Source organism: Hypoxylon trugodes (assembly GCF_022578975.1).
Source record: "Hypoxylon trugodes strain CBS 135444 unplaced genomic scaffold F4822scaffold_4, whole genome shotgun sequence".
Classification (NCBI taxonomy): Eukaryota; Fungi; Ascomycota; class Sordariomycetes; order Xylariales; family Hypoxylaceae; genus Hypoxylon; species Hypoxylon trugodes.
The window spans coordinates 1,412,575-1,435,429 of NW_026250019.1; the positions used below are offsets into that span (position 1 = coordinate 1,412,575).

Genomic DNA, 22,855 nt, shown 5'->3' on the forward strand with positions numbered 1-22,855 from the left:
TTAGGGTGGTATGTATAGTGTACATCATTATTTGGAAAGATAAGGTGCTTCTTACTATTCGGCATATGTATACCTCGGTATGATTACTGCAGAAAAATACTTAATGTGAGTGGGGGTTCCACCCGACAGGGATCAAGCAAGCAATACATTCCTGATATTGGACCAAGTCGAAACTACAAGTGTCGATCGTCTCTTACTGCATATTAGGTACTTAGGGTATTTATTCTATAGTACGCATCAATATAAAGTCGCTCTTCGATGTTCTCGATTTTATCCTAGAATTTTTACAACACATTGCCTATGATCCGAAGTTATACAAATCGAGATAAGACAAGTTTGATGAAGTAAGATTGTTGAATGCATCCGTGCGACTACAAGAAACGGGGCTTTACTATTCCAATACTACACAAATACGCGTACAAACAAGTACAAATGTAGCTACTTAAATGTAATTCTGCATCGGCGGGTGGCTGCTTTGAGGTAATTTAGGTACAGACTAATACATAGTATAGTTTAGTACTTGACAAGGGTCTCGCGTGTGAGAAGAACAACTAAATCAACTAACTCTACAGAATGTCTTCCCTTACAACTATTCTTCTATAAATCTATCTCCTAGTTGATCTCCTAGTTAAAACTTGATATCGATACTTCACGAGTTAGTTCTATAATTACTTAATGTCCCTTACCTTGGTTTATTCTTCAATAGAATTGGTAAGGGGTGGTCTTTATGCCCTCCCTTTCCCCACGTTCCCTTGTCGAAATGCCGCGAGATAAGGCCTATTGAAGAGATTCGCCGACGCAATAGGCAAGTCCCTGATTAGGAATTATTGGAAATGACCAAATCGTTACCTATCGATGAAACAATATTGCCTTACCAAAGAGCCTGTAGTGTAGAAACACATTTTTAAAAACATTCTAGCTTAGGTACATCTGAGCTGAATCTTCACGAACATGACCATATGCGAAAACCAATATATGGACCTATCCATACCTTCAAGTACCTACAAACGTCATCCTTCTGACTAACATAATCCAAAGGGATCATCAGGGAATGGCTTTACCCGATACATAGAGGGCCTCACTCAGCGAAAAGAGGAAACAATCATCAACCTCGACACATGAGCCATCACAGCCTCCTAGCTCCCGTGAGTACCGAGATGGTGGGATCGTAGGAAACTTGCCGAACTACGTAAGCAACTAAGATTCCTATCTATACATAGATAGCTACACGTGTAACTATCATAGAAAAGTAAAAACATGGGGAAATCCTACTTATAACATCGAAAATCGAAAAGCCTTCCGTAGGATCAAACGGCTTCTCTCAGCTAAAGCCCGCTCTGCATAGGTACTATTGCGCCCGTCAAGCATCGGGTCCTTACAGCGTATTAAGTGCGTATTGGTTACTGCGTGTATGTAGTAGGTACATTTGACCAACGCAGTAAAATCTGACACACCGCAGACACCCAGCCAGGGGCACGACGTAACGCCAAAGATCGTCATCGTGCAGGGCGCCTCCCCGGACGATCCAATCAAGGAGCCTCTTTCACACTTTCTGCCCTCGGCAGCTATTATCTCTCCATGTTACATTCGTCAAATTCGTTTAAATTCGATGTGGCCCCCCTGCCTATTCAAGGAGGAGCAACGAATGGGAACTGGGGGTGGAGAGGACAGCGTGGAGAGAAAAGAGGGAAGGATAAAATCTCTTGGCTTTTTTACATTTCCCCTTCAATATTTGTGTCAGGTCTTCTTCGGTCCGGATTCGTCAGTTTGGTTGTTGGTTTGTTTCGCTCGGATGAAGGTGTCGCACAACCAACATTCATTATAGCGGAGTGAGGGCGGAGTGCAGCGTCTGTGTGTACACTACAGCACTACACAGCTGACTGTGTATGCGACGCGAGACGGAGAATAAAAATCCAATAATCTTACATGACGCTCTATATTTCTGTCTAATTAGGATACGCACATAAGAGTATGTGAAAACAAGCATTTGCCTAATTTAAATATCTAGTGAAAGTGAGAGAAACCCACATAGGAATGATTCTCACCTCCGCCGTCGCACATAGGCGAACTACTTTTATGGAGCCCTTCGATGATTTGCCGCAATGCGCATCTCTTTCGGTGCAACTGACGATGTATATGCAAACATTTTGGAGTCCAACAATTGGGGCATTGCAAAGCAATCGACGATGTGATATCGACAAATGCAGCATGTTGCACACATTAGATACCGATCTACCTCACCGTTTCTAAGCATCAATCATGCCCAGTAAGCACAAGAAAATCACATCGTAGCACCATTCGTCGCAACACAAACAATTCTTCCTACCACCGCAGTAAGAAGCGAGTATAGGTAGCGGTATACAAAATTAAGGGTATCATATACCCAGCCGTACCACAAAACCTATTCACCGCACCCCTCAATAGCCGTAAAATCTCTCCCGTGAACCTCTGCACTGATTCTAGATCGCTCCACGGCACGCGACATCCCACCCCATCTAAAACATTATAATGAGCTCGCATACGTACATCCGTCCTCCATAGGTACCCATAACCTTCCTAGCCTTTAAAGGTACCTAGCCACAGCAACGGCTAGCAACATCTCTAAGCAAGTTGCAGTCTTACCTTTTACCAATCTATTACACTGCAACGCGGCATAAAGAGCATGCATAAATTGCGACCTTGCGGCTGTAACCTAGCAACCCGTTTTTGCCGGTTGTCGAGGTGTCTAGCCTGTTCGGCAAGTAGAAGAGCGTCGTATCGGGTGATTCGTTTTGTTCACCTTGGGGGAACACACCGTTGTGTAGGTAGGTAAACATCTGGATTTCTGGGCAGATAGGTAATTATGTTATTAAAATATTAGATGCCTAGGTGAGTTGTGCGATTGTCTGTCGCTGCTAGATGATATGGGTGTTTCATCGAGTAACACCCGTTCTAGACCTTTGTAGTACATTGGTAGGCAAGTAGGCAACTATAATATTAGATCACGATGATGTAAAAGTAGATAGGCAGTCAGAGGTATGGTTTATTGTTTGTTATTATCCAGCCTGCTCCAAGAGGAGCAGACTACTACTATAGCTATACATTACAAAGGCGTAACTAAGTAGTATACTGGTATGATCTACAGCTCTCGCCCGTGCTAGATCTCCCAATTCTTCCACTAAACCTCCTCGTAACCCCTCCGTTACCCCCCTATTAGTAACAGACAACATGACCAGCCAAGTCTGGCCAGACGCCCCCCTAATGCTCCTACCAACACCTAGCTAAGATGGGGCTAAAACCCATCATCCTATCCCACCCCCGAAGACATCCCCTGATATAGAAGAATGGAAGGGCGACCGAATGGCATTCGACCTGCCAGTGCCCAATGCAAATAATCTGAGTCCTCAAAAAAGCGAGGAACCTCATATTATCATATTACGATAATAGTGTCTGGTCCGAATACGGGGCAGGTACCGCATCAAGGGGTATATATATACAAATAGCGGCAGTGAATCGAAGGTTGAAAGGGTATATGCGACCAAAAATCAAAATGCTTTCCCGAAAATAAGAGAGCCGTAAACGCCAATGCTGATATATAACGATCGGAGCTAACGGAATAGTGAGCGGTGGTAGGGAAAGCCGGGTGACAAATGGGAGGCGTATCTTCGTAAAAGCAAAATAATAAAAGATGGTTGGGGGTAGAGATAAAGATGCTGCATTACATCATGCCTAATCTTGTCATTCTCTTCTCCATTCTCGGTATCGGACCTAAACCACCACGGCCAAGAGCTTGACCGGGAGCTAGGCGGTTACCGGTGGGTAATCCGAAGGGTCGGTTAAGTGGCCCAGGTCCCTTCATATTAGGATTCATCGGACCAGGACCTGAGGGTAGTCCTCTCGGAGGAGGGCCTTGCGCGCTGGGTCGACGCGCTGGGTACATCTGCATGCCAGGTGGTGGTGTTTGTTGCCTTTGGGCTTGTACTGCGAATTGCATCCATCTCCAAGCATCACGCTCACAGTATGCCTTGCCATCAACATCAAAATACCCGTCTCGCAATACAATACCGCAATCACCACATCGGAAGCAGCCCGGGTGATATTTCTTCGAGGACTCATCCTCAAGGTATTGTCCCTCAATACCTTTATTGCAACTTCCACAAAGACTGCCGTTGAGTTTGTGGTAATGTTGTTCGCAATACGGCTTATCATTTAAGACATAAAATGTAGAGGACGAGAAGGGCTCCTGGCATGTTGCGCATACAAAGCATGCCTTGTGATAGCGCCCAGTTAATCGACCATCTGCTGAAGAAATAGATTTGCCCGTAATGAGTTTCTTGCATGCTTTGCAATTACCCCGGGATCTTGATGGTTGACGGTTGTGAGATGGCCGGGTTGGTGGGGACTGATTGAGACCAGTCTGAACAGCAGGATCGCTACGAACTGGAGACGGCCCAGGACTTAGTGGTGACTTTACGGGTGAACCTAACCTAGGATCCCGTCCTCCTAAATTGGATGGATCTAATCGAAGACCTTGCGGAGGACCACGTCGGTTGTTGAAATTCGTCGGCTCAATACCTTTTCCTGTTAACGACTGATCAACAGGTGAAGGTGGCTGTCCCTTGGTTTGCATAGCATCCATTGAAAATTGTAGATCATTCATCAAGGCGTCGAATCCGGACGTATCCGAAGGTCGCCGCGGTCCCGAGTGGGATGCTACTGATCGCGCTGGGCTTGTGTTTGAGCTAGCTTGACTTGGCTGAGATGTGTGGGTATAGCCGGAGTTACTAGAAGATTGCGATACAGAGGGTGAGTGATACGGGTTACCAAGACCAAACTCGTCAGTCGGATTGAGAGAACCATTTCTACCGCCATCTCGCGTTAGTGGACGTGCTGGCCCCGCTCGCGGTAGTGGTGGGCGTAGTGCGTCCCCCATTCCGAATGACGGTCGCTGTGTTCGCTCGCTAGTCATTAACGGTCTATCGGCACCAGATGCACTTCGTAACCGATCGGGCCTTGGGCCGGGAGCGGATGGTGCGCGTGTTGGCGCATCGAATGTCCCGTCATTTGTCTTTAAGAGCTTCTCAGGAAACGTCTCAGATCGCTTTCCAAGCCCAAGTGGTTGTGGTTCAAATTCATCGCCATCTCTTTGCGGTGGACCAAACCCCCCGTATCCATTCTTTCGCGGTGCTCTTGGAGGTGCGAGACTAGCGCTATTCTTGGATGAGGTTGAGCCCGCAGTACCCGGTCGCTCCATCGTATATCCAACTTGCAATGAATCGTCATTGGATTCTGTTACATTATCTCTGCTGTTACTTCGCGCGAACGCATTATTTGCCCCAGGTCTTCGATTCATTTCAAATGGCCCAGGTGCTATGCTGTTCATCCTTGTTAAGAAATTGGTTGATTTATTTGGACTGGTGGCATAATTAGAATCGCCTTCATACGATTCTGAATCTCCGAATCCTCCATATCCGCCTGGTCGTCTGGGTGAACCTGCTATTGCTGGTGCAAAGTATTCATCGCCACCTAGACCGGCACCAGGCCGTCCATGCGTCGGTGTCTTTGGTGAAATAGCTTGCGATCCAGTGGAAGCGCTTACTGGCGTTAGTTGGTCTGACTTGTTGAATGCGCGATCTATAACTATGTTAATCAATAATTACTTTGGTAATGTGTAATAGTTAGCTTACTCGCTGCTGAAGTATCGACAGCCGGTGGTGCAGCGCGGGCGAATCCGCCGAAGACATTTGTCTTGAAAGTAGACAGCGCGCCGCCAAGTAGATCTGGCATAGGAGGAGGCGCTGTTTTGAGAGTTAGAGGCTGTGCTTACAGCGGACAAAATTATTTATAAAAAGAAAATCACGAACGTTCTGTTGCTGCGGGTGCGCTACCACAAACATGATCTCCCATCATTGAAATCTCTACCTGATTCCCGCAGTTCGAGCATTTTATTGTCGGCATAAAAGCCGACTGCCGTGTTGCTTCTGCCATCATTAAAAGTGTGTAGCAATTCCTTCTCTTATTTTTCTGCCTTTCGTCATTCGGCACCAAGATCGTTGGTACCGCGCATCAGCAATCCTTCGCCTAATTCGTATTCGATCGGAGCTCTAAATTATTGTAGATTGTAATGATAAAAACTGATTGGAGACTGTTTGCCAGTCTCGACGGCACCAATACGATTTTACACGCAGGTGAAAGAAAAAAGATCGATTAATTCGTTACGTTGAATGGCGTGCAGGAACTCGAAAACTGAAAAACTCCACAGCCCCGACTGCAAGTATTACTGTTCCCGGCAGGTATAGCGGGCGTTCGTTGGTACAGACGGTATGTGATCGTGTGCTCTGCGATAGGCTGGATGCAGTGTCGTCGCGGGGGAGTGGACGCTGGATGGGCCTTCGCTTCGAGGATTGTCGAAGGTTAGAACGAACAATTGGTCAAGAAAGAAACAAGATCTGAAGGAGGTTTCAAGAGAGCTTGTGGTCCATAAAGGTCGGTGAGGAGGTCTCTTAGACGTTGCGGCCTGTGTCTCGAAAGAGTGGATGTTTAATACCATCCCCTGTCGCTGAACCCCTGGCTACGCTATGCACGGGCTGTCCACTCTTCAAGCCACCACCCATGACAGGAGCCCTTGTTCCCTGTATTCCCTGTCTTGCTTGGCAGTAATAACTTAAAAGAGTTATGGGTATGGCGATAGGGATCTTTTCTCTCCTGTACTCAGACCTTCATACCCGAAGGCTTCCGGAGATTTCTTAACTCGATTCTAGATGGCTTCTAGGAAATTTAAATATTAATATAGTATCGAAGGAGATATCGTAATTGAAAAGGAGCTAGAGCCTCCTTTCACTTACATGATACTCTTCCTTCGTGTTAAAAGTAAAGGTGGACGTGTATGAAGGAGGAATCAGGAACAAACTCGGGTTCAAAGAATGATGATTTTCGCGGCTGTTGACCTAATACGGTAACCACTTTACATATTCTGAGGAGAAACCGATGATGAAGTCACTACTAGTTGTTCATATGATGAGTAAAAAAAGACTTGGTGGGATGAATGGATTCAGTTCATGTAATTGCGATTGTAACTAAAGAGTTGTAATTGTTTAGTTTTACGCCACCCCTTCAAACCAAATTGTAAACTTCTGACTTCCTACCTAGGTACGATCATAAGAGATAGATAGAGTTACCCCAGATGTTTAACCCTCCTCGTATGTATGTAAGCGGCTACTTCCATTTCTCTTGGTATTATCGCAACTTTCATACCCGTTTCTACACTTATTTCTCGTATAGGTGTACACATCTTCAAATTAGGTGTCGTTCATAGCCTATATAGATTCAATGTTCGTATTACATACCTACTAATATGTACCTACATTTTTAGCATGTTTAGCCGCCTCGTGCGCTGAGAAAAAAGAAAAAGAAAATAAAAATATTTAATGAAGAACGCCACAAAGTTCGGTGATCCTATTTAGGACAAAGGGCAGACCGAAACAGTAGGCTCGAATAGGTACTTACTTAAGTTAACCGTACCTAGTTGGCACGTTGGCAGGAGCTAAGAGCTGTACTGTTTCGCTGACTTTAGCAACGATAAGAGCTATGTAACACTAATAAAGCTGCACGATCGACCTTCCTTACAGCGCTAGCAACCGCTAAGCTTATCTAGTATAGCGCAATTTTCCTAGACAGGCCTGGCTCGGCCTGAACGGGTACCTTGCAGGACAGATGAGTGCGGTGATTTGACAATCCGATTACCCCTGGATCCACTTAGTTATGCTGCTAGAAATATGGGACAAATACGGAGTAACCCAGATAGTTAGAAGCCAGGGTCTCTTCCATCTGCGGAGACTCTTCTCAGAGTAGTTTTTATTTCCAAAATCGAATTAAATTCCTCCACATTCTCTCCCCCTTTCTATGCTGTCTGGTCTTGGGATCTTTTGGAAAATTCATGGGATATCCTATAGTAATCGACTGATTAGCTGTCCTTTGGATTTAACCATATTCGATTTTACTCTTATTCTCATCAATCTGAATAGACCCGATGTGACCATGGACGGTAATGCCATAATTAGCCAATCAACCCCAAATGAACCAGATTGAAATCCTAGGAGTGTAACTACAGTCAAGGTAGTTTAAGTGAATGCAGGTTGGTGGTTGTCATGGGATACCAGGTTTTCTTGCTAGACCAGTTTCTGTTTTCTATTCCTCTCATTACAATCTTGTTTGCCAAATTTGGCCTCTACCCTGATTATCGTGATAGGCCGGTTGTCAGATTGCACGTCATCTCTGCATCTCATTACCTTTCTAAGCGATCATGCCCATTGAACAGCAGCTAACCGCCGCTATCACGGATCGGGTACCCCAGATACGAAATATCACGGACCCCAAGTAATTTGACTAAGAAGCGACCCCTATGATCTATCGTTCTAGCGCTAGTTAATCTTGCGCATGTTTCGGCACACCGTCAACAACCTAGCGCCCTCTATTGACATTGGGGTTTTCAACAGTCACCGTAGTATGCATTATACACGTGTTGGCGTAAAACTGCACTATAATTCTTCGCATACACGGGACCCATCGAAATATGAAGCATTCGACAGTTCGGCAAGACACTTATCCATGTTATGCCGTACTTTCGGCCCTATGCGGCATCGATTGCTGCCGAAGACCCCTGTTATGCCAAACCCACGCCATTACATGATCTGCTTTAGTTTAGGTCACTTGACGATGACCGACGCCTAAGAAGATTAATGCCAGTAGCTCGATGGACGAATGGGATAATAAATTGCGACTGTCGCCAATGTTTACCTAGAGATGTCGACAAAGATCAAGTCTAATAGGTATAGAAAAATCCCGGCGACTAATGAGACTCTTCAAAACTTCCGACATTAAGCGTACTGAAATTGGGTGCTGTCCAATAACCATTGGGTATCGCCTTAGGGCGTCTGGCGTTACTTGACACTTCTTTCAGCCCCTGATGGGTTCGGGGTAGATGACCCATGAGTTCGGACCCAATGATATCTCGCATGTTTGTCGTCGCAACGGATGCTATGACTGGCGCAAGGGAGCTGAAAATGGGATATCGTGACGTGAAAATTCTAGACCTACATACATATGTACGTGATGCTTACTTGCCTTTGACTAAATCTTGGAGGGCATACATATCGATAAGGCAGGCCTTACGAACTCATGGCCTGTTCTCATTCCGAGTCACCCCCCTGGCTTCCGGAAATGAGGCTCAATATAGTAAGTTGTTGGCAGCGTCGCAAGGTGGGCCCCTTAAACTTATGTAACGTAGCGATTAATGGTGTTTTTAGAATGTGGCTTTCCTTACAAGATATACTCGTATTCATAGACCCGTTAAGATCGGACAGGAATTGTGGAAGCCACATAAGAAAAAAAAGCCATGTCTTGCGGAGAGGCTTGTAAGATTCAATATCTTGGCCAGTATGTGGTAAAATGCCGACGGCTTTGCGCTGCACAGACTCTCTGGAGTCCCCTGGCTTTCGCCCTTGTCATAGATCTCCAGTCTGTGCCCCAGCAGCCAATAGGAGTATTTCAGCACATCACCCCTTTCCGTAATAAAATTGGCCGCACATTTTACTTCACATGATTTATTTCGCCTGTTGTGTGCCTTAATGTGTTTGTATTAGATCTAGATTACACCCACGTAAGCTGATTCATTAATATGCGAATTTCATCACCAACATTGTTAAAATAGCATTGACACCTTTATCTACATGGTACTCGCACGAACAACTCTCTTGCTTTTGCTTTCAGCTCACAGACTCTTCATCCGAAACAACGGACTAAGTTTTAGGAGATAAAGAAACTCCGTGGAATAATATTCAGCGATCGTAGTCACGATGTACTTAATGATGGTGGGAATAATGTCTCGAAATGTAAGACAAGTGACGTAGAAAATCAGGAACAATAATCTAAGACGATAAGACGGGATCACTCGCACAATGATACAGTATTTCCTTGCATACGCCATATAGATAATAGATAGAAACCTAGGCTATATGTAAAGAAGAAGAAAATGAGGGAATATGGTCTCAACAGAAGTTTGTTCTAAACCGACATCGCTGAAGCTTCCACATATCTGTGAGCTAGAAACTCCCTAATCGAGCCCTAACTCGCCAAGTCTTGACACCGATATTGACCCCATTGACCAATCATACCCTTCTTTACCCCGCTATGAGTTCGGCAAGGGTCGTTGGGACCCCCATGGCGGGGAGCACACGACATCGAAACTACAACATTGTCCAACGACCGTAACGACCGATATCGTGAACCATCTCTCAATGCTGTTAGCTGCCTGTTCTACTTCTAATCGTGCCATTTCTAGCTGTTTCTGCATGTGTTGTCTATCTTAGTCCACCACGTAGCGCAGTAGTGGATCGTTTGGTATCCGCCATATCCGTTGAATCCCACATTTATAAACTTGACCTACTGCCCCTCGAGTGTCTTTGTCGCTTGCTTGCTCTCTAAACCTTCTGGCCGAATTATGACAATTGAATAAATCTAAATTTACATATATATCTAGCACTCATAAGAATATCTTGTTTCCAGAGCTACGTAGCAGTAGTTCTCTTTGATTCTTTTCCTAACCAAACTTCTTGACAGGACGATCGCGCTTCCGAGCTGCGATCACCCCACACAGTCAAGACGTTTTCCAATCTTCTAAACTCGTACGCATTTCCTCGACTCTGAATATATCGTTTAAATTGAATTCTAACTTGCTATGTAGCGTCCATCATCCGTACGCAGGAGCCCGCTGCTCTGCCTCCCCCGGAAGCGCAGCGGACTCACCCTTTACTCAATAAAGGGTGTTCAAATCGCGGAACACAAATACTACTATCTAGTATAGTACGAAAGACCAGCGCAAAATGGCACCACACGCCGCGTACGGAAACGGACAATCCAATGGCAACGGCCACGCCACCACATCATCCAACAACAACCTTTTCGCAGTTAGCTCCCCTAACGTAGTGTATACCGACAACGAAATCCGGTCCAAGTATACTTACCGAACCACCAGCGTTACGCAAGATGCTGCTGGCAAATATGTCGCTACTCCTAAGGAGACCGTATATGACTTCAAGGTCGACCGCAAGATTCCTAAAGTTGGTGTGATGCTCGTAGGTTGGGGTGGAAACAACGGTACCACTGTAACCGCCGGTATCATTGCCAATCGCCGTGGGCTCGTTTGGGAGACTCGCGAGGGCCCCCGTGCCGCCAACTACTACGGCTCCGTTATCATGGGATCTACCATGAAGCTCGGCACCGACCCCAATACCATGAAGGAGATTAACATTCCATTCCACGATGTCCTTCCCATGGTTCACCCTAACGACCTTGTAATTGGCGGTTGGGATATCAGCAGCATGAACCTCGCGGATGCTATGGATCGCGCGGCTGTGCTCGAGCCTACCTTGAAGGCACAAGTCAAGAAGGAGATGACCCAGATGGTCCCTCTTCCAAGTATTTACTATCCCGACTTCATCGCCGCCAACCAGGAAGACCGCGCCGATAACCTCATCCCTGGAAGCAAGGCTTCTAATGCCCATGTTGAAAAGATTCGCCAGGATATTCGGTAAGTTCAAATTGCGCACACGTTTTTCGTATTTTATTAATCATGAAAAAGCGACTTCAAGCAGCAGAATGGCCTCGACAAGGTTATTGTGCAGTGGACCGCTAACACCGAGCGCTACGCCGATATTATCCCCGGCGTCAATGACACCGCCGACAACTTGCTTCAGGCTATTGAGCAAGGCCACGAGGAAGTTTCCCCATCTACCGTTTTCGCAGTTGCCTGTATCCTAGAGAAGACCCCTTTTATCAACGGTTCTCCTCAGAATACTTTCGTCCCGGGTGCCGTTGAACTAGCTGAGAAGCACTCCGCTTTCATTGGCGGCGATGACTTTAAGTCCGGACAGACCAAGATGAAGTCTGCATTGGTCGACTTCTTGATCAACGCTGGTATCAAGTTGACTTCCATCGCCAGTTACAACCACCTCGGTAACAACGATGGCAAGAACCTAAGCTCCCAGAAGCAGTTCCGCTCCAAGGAGATCTCCAAGAGCAACGTCGTTGACGATATGGTCGAGGCCAATACCGTCCTCTACAAGAAGGGCGAGCACCCCGATCACACCGTCGTCATTAAGTATATGCCGGCCGTTGGAGACAACAAGCGTGCTCTGGACGAGTACTACGCTGAGATTTTCCTTGGTGGACACCAGACTATCTCGTAAGTTGATTTCCTGATAATCAATCGCATTTTTTATCCCTAGCGATTCTTAACTAATCTTGCACCGCACAGGCTTTTCAACGTGTGCGAGGACTCACTCCTTGCATCCCCATTGATCATTGACCTCGTGCTTGTAACCGAGATGATGACCCGCATCCAGTGGAAGTTGCAATCGGCCAGCGAATTCAAGGGCTTCCACAGCGTCCTTAGCATCCTAAGCTACATGCTCAAGGCGCCCTTGACTCCTCCCGGAACACCCGTTGTTAACGCCCTTGCGAAGCAGCGTGGTGCTTTGACCAACATCTTCCGTGCATGTGTTGGTTTGGAGCCTGAGTCTGATATGACGCTCGAGCACAAGTTGTTCTGAGAAGTTTATACTCGCTCTACGGCGGATATGCTATAGGATCCTTGTTATAATTAGGACCTAGATAACGCACTTCTACTTCTAGTCGGTCATTACTGTCGATCAATGGGTTCGAGACTCGCGCGGAGATAGCTCAACGGTACACTTATCATAGGATCTCAACATCCTAGAATTATTATCATGAATTGAATCAATTATCAATTTCCAATGCTATGTAATATCCCCGTGATTAAATACTAACGCCATCGCCCAATTGGCGAAGATGTGTGTATGTGTAATAGCTTGTAAATGCAGCAAACCTGGCAAATCGCTAGAAGCCTCCCTTTTTATTCGAACGGTGGTATATCCAACCTTTCCCGGACGCCATTGCAATGCTCGCTAGGTGCTATGAAAAGGACCACCTATTTATTATTTATCATGTCTCATAACCATGTCCGACTCGAGCTCAACCGTTTATAATGATCCCAATTCTTCCCCCTCATCGACGCGCTATTTGGCAACAACTCCGATCCACTCGCCATACTCAATCGCGTATTCGGCCTCGTTCCATCCCAACCCCCTTCTTCAAAGAAGTAATGGTTCGCGGCTGCGGAATAGCTTACGTGCCACGGTACCACCATCTCCGGCGCATCGGGTCCGTGGCCACAGCTTCCTGCGAGGGCGGTGCTGGGGGGCGAGTTCACGGCAACGGCAAATAGGTTCTGCGGTTCGGTGTAATCGCTTACGAGGCCTGGGCGTAGGAATAGGAGAAGGTAGATTAGACACGCGACGTTGACGACGAAGACGAGACCTAAGACGGGGTAGAATACGGCTTGCCACGCGGCGGTGTGCGAGGATGTGTATTCTTGCGTGCGTAAAGAGGCCTTGAACCCTTCGTATTGACCTGGGTCTAACTCCATCTTTGGATAATCCCAGGTAACGCGATACGTCGAGCTTAGCGAGCTAGCGACTAGAGTTGAGGAGGACAGGACGGCGAGGGCTTCAGCCATGGATGGAAGGAGTGGGTTTAGGGATGGGGATTGTAGGATTAAGTTCGTCATGATGCGTGCGTTGCTCGCGTTGTTGTTTTGGACACCGCCGTTTAAATCCATGGATAAGCGCCATTGATCCGCTAGGTTGCGCCAGTCGACTGAAGGATCTGGAGGGGAGTGCACATCGTCGTTACCGGATGCTGCTGCATATGAATTTGTGTCGTCGGGGTCCTCACAATGCGCACGCATATGTCCGCCAGAGATACCCGAGAGATCGAATTCGGTTGAGCAGTTGGTTGATACCCAGGAGCGCAGCTGACAGAGTGCATAGTCTTCGATATCCGATTTCGCTAAGATATAGATCGAGTCGGAGCCAGCGACCGAAGTGTTAGTTATCATGTTGAAGTCCAATGGATACTATTTAGTTATTAGTTCATAGAGCTCAAGTGAATGGCTGTGAAGAATGGGGGGTGGTGGTTCTTACTAGTTGGAAAACAGGCGGCCGACGATGGTATTTTGGCCCCCACTGAAATACATCATCAACCGCAGTCCTGTTAAGCCATTCATCGTCATTCGGGGGCGGCACGTCGTTAAACCAGTCATCTACACCGATGAGTTGCCCGGGGACGTCGGTATTCTCTGTGCGGGCGTTACGCCAAGTGGTGTATACGAGCGGTGCTAGCTCATCGGGGGCCATATTCACACACATAACGTTGACGGTTGGTGACACAACACTCGCGCGGATCGAATATTCGCCAACGCCAGCGAGATCATCGGGTTGTAAGATGTTGTTACGCGGATCAGTTGCTGCCGAGTAGACGCCAGGATGGGGTATCGCAAGAGTGACGTTATTAATAACTCTGTTATGTTCAGCAAACGCAGTTTGCGGGCTTCCCAGGTCAGTCTGAACCCAAGTTGACACCAACGTTGTGTTGTCGAATAAATTATGCTTCCCCACGGGCCTTCCGCTCAAATAGTCGATCGTGGATGTCCCCTCGTCGTGAATATTTTGCCATTCCCCCATAAAAGTTAGTAGATTGTGGTAGGACTGACCCGAGTATTGGACATCGAGACATGAAGGTGCTGCGTTTTTCGGGTCCATTGTTTGGTCGATCGGCGTCGAGCAAGCCTTTTGAGCATAGAAGGGGTTGGCGTACGAGGCCTTTACGAGGCCATCCAGCTCCTTAAACTCCCAACCCCCAAACTTAAGCTTTGGGCTCACCATCGATTCGGATGCCGTGGTGTACAACAAGGCGCAAATAGTAGCGATTAACGTTAGAACGCCTAAGACAGTTGAGGCGGCAGAAGGAATTCCTTCCCAGTATGTAAGCAAGGAACCCGGTTGCTAGATGTATCATCAGTATCTTGTCAATACCAAAAGATAGCCTAAAGTAAACCGTCGTTATGGTTTACTATGCAATTTACTTACAATGACCCAATTCCGCATCGTCATCTCGGCGAGGGTTACACCCTTAGCTTTTTTAACGAAAGCCCTGCGTGTTAACACCTGGCCGAGAAAAGCGACGAAGACCGTTACAAAAGACAATTCAATGGTCTTGGCAATCAATGTGCATAGAAGTGTCGCCGTTGAAGGCGCCATCTTCCATCCATCGCTAGACGATATACCTCGTCCATATCGTGGTTGGTAGATAGAAACTACAAACCACAGTCCACTAAGAAGGGTGGAGTATATTGACAAAAAAGCTAGAACAACAAATGTCCAGCTCCAGCGTTTGATGTATACGTCCCGCTTTGCGTGACAATCTAAGGGTGGACGTTCTAAGAATTTCAATTAGTGCAAGACCATAGCAGAAATAATGGACAGGGTGAAGTGTACCGTATCGCGCGGCCAATTCGTCAATGCTAATGTCGTCTTCGTCTTCTGGGCTACTACACCGTTCCCCTGCAACTTGGCGCGGCGAGTCAACTGAGTCCATTGGATAACTTTCCGATTCGTGATACATCGGTCCGGTCTGTTGTTCCTCCTCTTCAATTGTGCTGTAATTTTTCGTATTGGGCGACGAGGGCCCGTTCTTATTGCCGGGTAACGATGCGGATAAGGAACGGCCTAGCATCTCTTTAAATTTCGTTTTTCGCATGATACTCTTTTTTGGCTGTGTATGATGACCAGCAGTTATAGTTACTTCAGTCCTAGGTTGCGCGCCGTAACTTGGCGGTCTTAGCATATATTCTTCGTCCTGCTGTTGAATTCCCGCGTTTGTTGATGAGCTAAAAGGCCGTAGAAGCTTGGGCCTCGTGACTTGGTGTTCAGCAGTATGAGAGGGATTCTTCTCCTTTGGATTATCAGGTGGGGGCTGAGCGTCTGACTGGGCGAAGTTCAGTTCATTCTCATCAATTTTCTCATGATTACGCCAAGGCGAGAAAGTAGAGGGTAAAAAATAGAGCTCCTCGTTCGTTAAATTTTCAGCTGACGGCTGGATATTTTTCTCCATGGCCACCTAGGCGTCTGTGCAGTATCTACCTAGGTAGGTCCTTTTCCGGCTCGCGCTATCGGGAAGTAAAAGCTCGGTAACCCTAAAGCAGAGACACGGGACGAAATAACAAACATGACAGTAGAGTGTAACTACTTAAAGCAGCAAAGCGATTGGGCGCGCCTCTCACCTTTTGGCTGCTTTTCTTGACTATAAAACAGCCACCGAGCGGGATCAGCGATGGATAAAAGAGTCCGGTGGAGAAACAGGATCCTGACTAGGGTGTGGCAGCGCAGGCATATGTAAAAGAGATAGGGTATGCTGATGCTGCTAATAACATACCTAGTTACTCCAAGATACGGTAGCGTTGGTGATCTTTTACAACCTGAAAGGATAGCAAGGGCTAGGGCATGTCATAATACTGAATACTTGTTTGATTCGTATATATTGACTTATAGGAACTGGCGTGATTCTATATCTGTTTCTTTAAGAAGTGACTTGCCAAATTTAGATTACCTATACGTACCTACCTGGGTAGTTATTTCATATAAGTTGTTGCTTGTTGCCTCAGCTGCTTGCATCGGCTTGCTAATGTGGCCTCTCAAAGAAAGGCACCTAGTCGTGCACGGGCGTGAGCTAGGTAGCTGCGCTAGCTTCCCACATCCCTACGGATTCGATTCCATTGCTTTAATGTTGGTTACTAACTTATCAGCATAATAGCGGCGTAGGAGGCGTATCTTTAATATTTTGATCTTGCAGAGATGAGATTGCTGATATTCTACTCTACGAATGACGGCAATCCAAGATATTCCTATGTGATTAATACTTGTTATAAAAACACAGAAGAAATACAGTATCCTATTCTTGCTACACAGATAGGTTACTTGCTTATCTTTCGCCTACTTATTCCCGGAAGTATGTAAAAAAGTCCATTAAAACCGAATCTGGACTAACAGAAGCAAGCAAGGATCAGCAGCGTGGAGATAGATGCATGGAAGAAAGGAAATTATCCACATGTTATACACAGCCACTAAATAAGGGATACATACACTTGGATGGTTCGTCTGTTAGTGCAAGTTCTAAAAACAGAATACTACTTTGTAATGTGAGCCTCATGGCATTCTTTTTTTGACAACCCATATAGCCATGTGTTTTTCCTCGTAGATGGCGGGCCAATGAGTGGTAGGTCCCATGAATCCTAACAAACTGAGATGGGACGAGAGAACAAATCCTTCCGCACGTTGTAACAAGATCGGTGATTTGAATGACTAAATAGTGAATCATTGCTTATCCAAATCTGGTTATCAAAACAGCCACAACTAATATGTGGCTTTACGTTAATGCAAGATTTCGGGTCCGAATATATGAGGTGGCTGGGTCTTCAAGATCTATGTATCTTTAGAGATACTTATTTAATCCATGATCCACAACGCCCGCCGCGAAAAGGCCTTTACCACGAACTCAAAGGATTTCACTAAACAGCGATCTAATATTGCGGTGAAGGAAATCCATGTAGAGTTTCTCTAGCGGTTATAGGTAGGGACAGCATGAAGTAAGCATCCCCTTGCCGAAGGATTGATTCCGTGGTGTGTAAGCAAGGATTACATAACACGATCCCTGAGATCATCGTTACACCAACGTCGCTGTCACACAACATGTCAGAACTCGACTTTTTCTTTTTTTCTTTTTAAGCACAGACATGACCTCATTGATTGGAAGATTGGGACAAATTTGATGAAGGTTTAGGTACCTAGGTAGGTAACGCCCACATCTGGTTTCATACACAATGTTTATCGATTCAGCCTTTGTCGCTTCGGCCATCCTCTAAGCTTATTCACGATTAATTATATCAAGAAACATAACATAGGACGATATGAAACTTCACGATTTGGCGCCCTGCTCGTAAGCTATCGAGGCTAGCTTGAATTCTCGCATTTTCCACAGGCAACTCATGCCATTATGTGCCAAACGCCGTTTGGGACTTGGGGTGGGAGATCCCGTCGTATCCGTCGGATTGACTGGTTGTGGCGTCTAAACATAGTGAAAGCAAACGATAGAGAGCACCGGAAAACCCACTAGGAGTCGAGACTGGACCTCGATTTAATCATTAATCCGGTACCCATCGCTTAAAATCTAGGTCCGCTTCGGACGCGAAAACACCAAACCGACGAGATGGTGGGTTCTACTATGTCGTTTTACGATCTTCTACAACTGAAGGGATTTCAGGGCCTTAGAACAAGTATCAGATTAGGTATAAATTAAGCATCTTACTCTATAGCCTCTACTATTCTAGAGTCTAGTTCTAAAAGTCGCCTCTTTTCCGCGACCGACGAATCGTACATCAGCGAACCATACTTTACAAAGCAAGAAGCAGGGTGCGTAGAAAGACAACAAGGTATCCCGGAGGCGAGAATTCAATGGCTTATCCAACCTTTATTCGCACGACCAGCATCCAACAGTAGAAGTAGAATTAGCGCATGTCGTTCGGAAGGTCGCTTTCTTGGGATATGGACACAGGATTTCGTCCCTCGTTACGTTGGCGGGCTGTTGGATTTTGACGGGGCTGGCTTCAGGTGCCGTTCCGTTCTCAACCCACAACCGTAGCTGGCTGAACAGAGCTTCGGGCTGGCCCCCATTACCTCCCCAACAATGCTCTAGCCCCGGTACACGATAATAGCGATAGAACTCGGTGATGTTTTGTAACGTTCTCGATGCTTCTTTATAGTAATGGAGAGTACCGCGTGGTGTAATAGACGGATCCGCCTTTCTAGGATTAGTATAAAATAATTTGTGGATATGCACTAAACGACTTACAAGTCCGTGGTATGTAATCATTTTACCTCCAGATTCGCGGAAGTCAATGATATTGGACTCTGTGGCCGCCATAGAGGAACTGAAAGCTCGCTTCAGGGAACGGTACATTGAATCAAATTGACTATGGGTAAGCTTCGTAACGTTCGCAGAGAAGTCTTTTAAGACGAAGGTTTGGTAAATGTAAAACGGCATATCTTGAGTAGCAGGAGCACAGACGTGGTCCTCGGTGCAAATTGTTGAGGCAACTGTCGATAAGTCGGATCCAATTTCGAACCCGTACCACATAAATTCACCATTAGAATATGTCGGTCCGTCCCACATGGCCTCGGCGACGGATACGGCGGTAGAGCTAAGTTCCATGTTTTGGCCAGTATTCGAACAATTGAAGACTGTTCCAATATAGTCTTTTGGGGAAAACACTCGTCGGCATTCCTCCGGTTCCGCGATGAGTCCGTCCCTAACACCATCAAGTTCATCACAAGCAGCGACCGCAAGGGTTGTTATTCGCGTCAATTCACATCCGTACGGATACTGTCCGGTAAGGTCCATGTAGAACACTGGCCATGAAGTAGCCATCAATAATTCGGCCCAGTAGAGTGCAGGCGCTGCTGCAATGATTCCATCGTATGCCGTGGGATATTGCTGAGCCAAAACACTAGCTTGTCGACCCCCGTTAGAACAACCATTCCAATAAGAGTACGATGGCCCTCGCCCGTAATAGCGCTGAATGACATCTTTAGCAACGGCAGCCTATTTCATTATCAGAATTAGCATGGTCGCTTTGTGAACCTTATATATGCCATGTGCTTACAGCGTCATTCAGGGATGCGTGTCCTAGGTTGTCCAATGAAACCAAATCCAGATTTCCAGGACTTAGAACAGCCCATGTGGGAAAAGAAGCATCCGGAACACCAGCATCTGTCGTGACGGTGGCGTAACCATCATGAATAGCGCCGGCCATCCCGCCGTACGTAAGTGCGAAACGACCTGCCACCCAACCTCCACCGCCCAGTGCCTGCAATCTGCCGTTCCAGTCGTCGGCCGTGGGTAACCACGTTTCTATACTTATGGTGTCATTCTTTCCCGGGTGGGTGTAGGTAACTGTGACATTACAGAAACCTGCGTCCTGCACGTTGACTGCGGGCTGGGAATATCGCCATCCTGTTGGAACATCGAAATTATAATTGGTGACAGGGTTGGCATCTACCGAGAGGATTTCGGCGCCGAAGAGAGTGAGGGTCGAGAAGGTCGACGTCGTACACGAATGATTGGCTAGGAGTGAAGCCATTTTTATGGTGGTGGACTGTATGGCCTCGTACGATCACGATAATCTTGCCTTACGCATATTGCTTATAGGATGTTGCATTTCAGAATACCGGTTTTATATAACGGTCAAATCGAGGTACCCTTGGAAAGGATAACTTGATTTTCTAACCAGCATCTCGGTAATGACGACATCTGAATATTCATGCTCAGTAGTCGCGGGTCACTCCTTCAAGTCGCTCCACTGCGATACTTGGTGATGGGAGCTTTATATGCTGGAACAAGGCAAAGACAGCCTTTTGAAATGGCCGCCATAACGGCGAGCGAATGAAGATAAATGCGTATAAGATACGAAAATCATCTAGCCGTCGTGGACCGGTCTCGAGCTAGACGAAGTGATGGGTCCACCTGGACCCGATGCGAAAAAACGTGAGAAGGCCTACCTAGGTGGATCACTCCAATGCGCCTCAACTAACACATTATTGTGACTCTACTTCGCATCGCAAAATTATCATCCAGCCGTATTTTCGAAATGAAATATTATTCGAACGACCAAGCTCCCCATTGCTAGATGTTTTTATGTTAAAGGACAAGTTCAGGGTAATATATAATCGGGGGCTCATTAAGGACTCCAAGAAGCCGGCCAATGAAGCCCCCAACTTTTCATATGGATCAAGCGATTTCCACAATTCAATTGGTATCGATAATTTTCGTATCAGTTACGAAAAAGAACCCTGATGGACCCACGCTACGGTTGCATCCACCCATGAATGAACGGCTTGCCCCGGACGGCTACCTCTAGATGCCCTCAAAGCGCCAAACAAGGGGCCAAACGAGCGCTATATGATGTCAGTAGCGTAATCCAGCTCCATTCATTCTTTTTCGAATTAAGTACGAAAATTCATCTGCATTGCTTGCATGATGGAATGCATCCAGTCCTCGAAATCCGCTCTTCACAAACACGATGAGTGATCTCTTGTCTTACGGTCTTAGCGATCATCGCCGGACGCGAAGGACCCATAAGAAGTCGCGAAATGGATGCCGTAACTGTAAGCAGAGAAGGGTCAAGGTAAGGGAATTCTCTATTAATAGCCTCTATATCCTACAGATGGGCACCGATTGATTGGTGAAACCAGTGCGATGAAGTCAAGCCTACTTGTGGCAACTGCGAACGATTCTCTATTCCTTGCGACACTACACCTATTTCGGCTGTTAGTGATCGATGTGAAGCCTTAGCCAATGTCCCGGTACCGACAGCTCGGAAGCGAGGAAGGCCACGTAAAGATTGGTCCGCTCTCACGAGGAATCCCGATGTTGACGGACAAGCCCCTGAAGCCTCCGAAACAGCCGTATCTAGCCCTGCCTCGTCGATTAGGGAGGATATTACCTCCCAAAACCTATCATATGACGACCTAGAACTACTGCACCATTATATGAGTCATCAAGACTTCAGTCAGGGAAACACACTATTATGGCAGCAAAAAGTACCCCGCTTAGCTTTCGCCCACCACTGCGTTCTCCATCTGTTGTTGGCTGCTTCGGCATTCCATCTATTGAGAGCAGAACCCGATCGAGCAGAACGGCTTGAGAGACTTGCAGATAAACATCTCTCTATTGGGGTCCGTCAGGCCACGGGAATCTTCCCGGAGCTTAGCAGAGATAATTGTTCTGTGCTTTACGTCGCCGCCTCTCTCGCCTGCTGTTGTGGTTTTGCTAAGAAACCCGGGCCCCGAAATCTTTTAGTTATAGCAGATGGGAATGAAGTGTCCTGGCTAGACCTACTTAGAGGTGTACGGCTCATCATCGAAACGATTGGTTTCGAGCACGTTTTCACAGGAATTCTAGGTCCGGATCCGCCACCACCATATGGCGAGCGGCTTCCCCCAGATAGCCTCCTACTCGAGTATGCGGACTGGGAAGCGCCCCTACAAAAGGTCGCGACACTCATTCCCACCACGGCCCCGACGAAGGATCTATATGAAAGTACATTCCATGATTTATCATGGTGCTTTCAAGAGACTTATGGGACATCCGATTCACATAAAGATGCTATCATCGGCCAGTTCCAGGTCGTCATTAGATGGCTGTATGCCCTAGATGACGGTTTCGTAACGTGTCTACGCGAAAGTCAACCAATAGCCCTTATAATCTTGGCATATTTTTCTGTATTACTCAGTACTCTCGAGTACTGTTGGTTTGTGCGAGGATGGGCTACTCATGTCATTCGAGGTATTGCGGATATTCTAGGCTCAGAATATGAACTGTGGCTGCAGTGGCCAAGGGAACAGATCGAGAAAACGCTCAAAGTTACCAGACCGGATTTAGATGCATCGAGCTAAGTAACGAGATAACTTCCGAGTTTGTTAGCTGGAACTTAATGAACGGCGATTGATTTGAAAACATTGAATAGGACAGTATTGCTTGGGGAGATTTGTTCTTCGTGATGCTATTTGACAAACGCTTGGTGCGCTTGGCCTGTAGATACTTAGGTACGTGTATGGGTCCACTACACCATTGCTTTGAAGACTTGCTGACATTTGCCTCTAGTTAAAAGGGCAAGTTCTCGCGTATATAGATCGTCAGTGTATGCGGGTTCAATGCATTTTGGAGATACTCCGACCGGAGATTCGCCTAACGAAGACGCTCCTAGAAGTTCCTGATATGTTCGCGATCGGTAGATTCATCTATAACACCCACCGCACCACTGCATAAAATGCCGCGGTTTCACCATCCGCTGATCCGGGTCGAAACGGCCCTTAACCTAATGCCAAAATGTCAAATCTATGCGAGA

General features: G+C 46.6%; 5 protein-coding genes across 5 annotated transcripts; 2 read left to right on the forward strand and 3 right to left on the reverse strand.

Annotated features, from left to right (window-relative positions):
* Nucleotides 1-3,453: 3,453 nt before the first annotated feature.
* Nucleotides 3,454-6,113, reverse strand: F4822DRAFT_208011 (uncharacterized protein). The gene is made up of 3 exons (XM_051453832.1): nucleotides 5,844-6,113; nucleotides 5,667-5,777; nucleotides 3,454-5,613 (listed from the first exon to the last, which is right to left on the reverse strand). Exons 1-3 carry the CDS (start codon nucleotides 5,968-5,970, stop codon nucleotides 3,698-3,700), a joined length of 2,154 nt encoding a protein of 717 aa, XP_051315437.1. The 5' UTR covers nucleotides 5,971-6,113; the 3' UTR covers nucleotides 3,454-3,697.
* A 4,452-nt stretch (nucleotides 6,114-10,565) lies between these two features.
* F4822DRAFT_208031 (myo-inositol-1-phosphate synthase) lies at nucleotides 10,566-12,750 on the forward strand. The gene is made up of 4 exons (XM_051453833.1): nucleotides 10,566-10,661; nucleotides 10,721-11,566; nucleotides 11,618-12,220; nucleotides 12,293-12,750. Exons 2-4 carry the CDS (start codon nucleotides 10,860-10,862, stop codon nucleotides 12,585-12,587), a joined length of 1,605 nt encoding a protein of 534 aa, XP_051315438.1. The 5' UTR covers nucleotides 10,566-10,661; nucleotides 10,721-10,859; the 3' UTR covers nucleotides 12,588-12,750.
* Nucleotides 12,751-12,786: 36 nt separating this feature from the next.
* On the reverse strand, nucleotides 12,787-16,585 carry F4822DRAFT_399193 (uncharacterized protein). The gene is made up of 4 exons (XM_051457753.1): nucleotides 15,393-16,585; nucleotides 14,985-15,334; nucleotides 14,040-14,900; nucleotides 12,787-13,972 (listed from the first exon to the last, which is right to left on the reverse strand). Exons 1-4 carry the CDS (start codon nucleotides 16,006-16,008, stop codon nucleotides 13,007-13,009), a joined length of 2,793 nt encoding a protein of 930 aa, XP_051315439.1. The 5' UTR covers nucleotides 16,009-16,585; the 3' UTR covers nucleotides 12,787-13,006.
* A 1,835-nt stretch (nucleotides 16,586-18,420) lies between these two features.
* F4822DRAFT_428008 (tannase and feruloyl esterase) lies at nucleotides 18,421-20,089 on the reverse strand (the record flags this gene model as incomplete). The annotated part of the gene is made up of 3 exons (XM_051460836.1): nucleotides 18,421-18,750; nucleotides 18,802-19,551; nucleotides 19,613-20,089. 3 exons carry the CDS (start codon nucleotides 20,087-20,089, stop codon nucleotides 18,421-18,423), a joined length of 1,557 nt encoding a protein of 518 aa, XP_051315440.1.
* Nucleotides 20,090-20,844: 755 nt separating this feature from the next.
* Nucleotides 20,845-22,672, forward strand: F4822DRAFT_208089 (uncharacterized protein). Its single transcript, XM_051453834.1, has 2 exons — nucleotides 20,845-21,133; nucleotides 21,201-22,672. Exons 1-2 carry the CDS (start codon nucleotides 21,029-21,031, stop codon nucleotides 22,401-22,403), a joined length of 1,308 nt encoding a protein of 435 aa, XP_051315441.1. The 5' UTR covers nucleotides 20,845-21,028; the 3' UTR covers nucleotides 22,404-22,672.
* The last annotated feature ends 183 nt before the right edge of the window (nucleotides 22,673-22,855 follow it).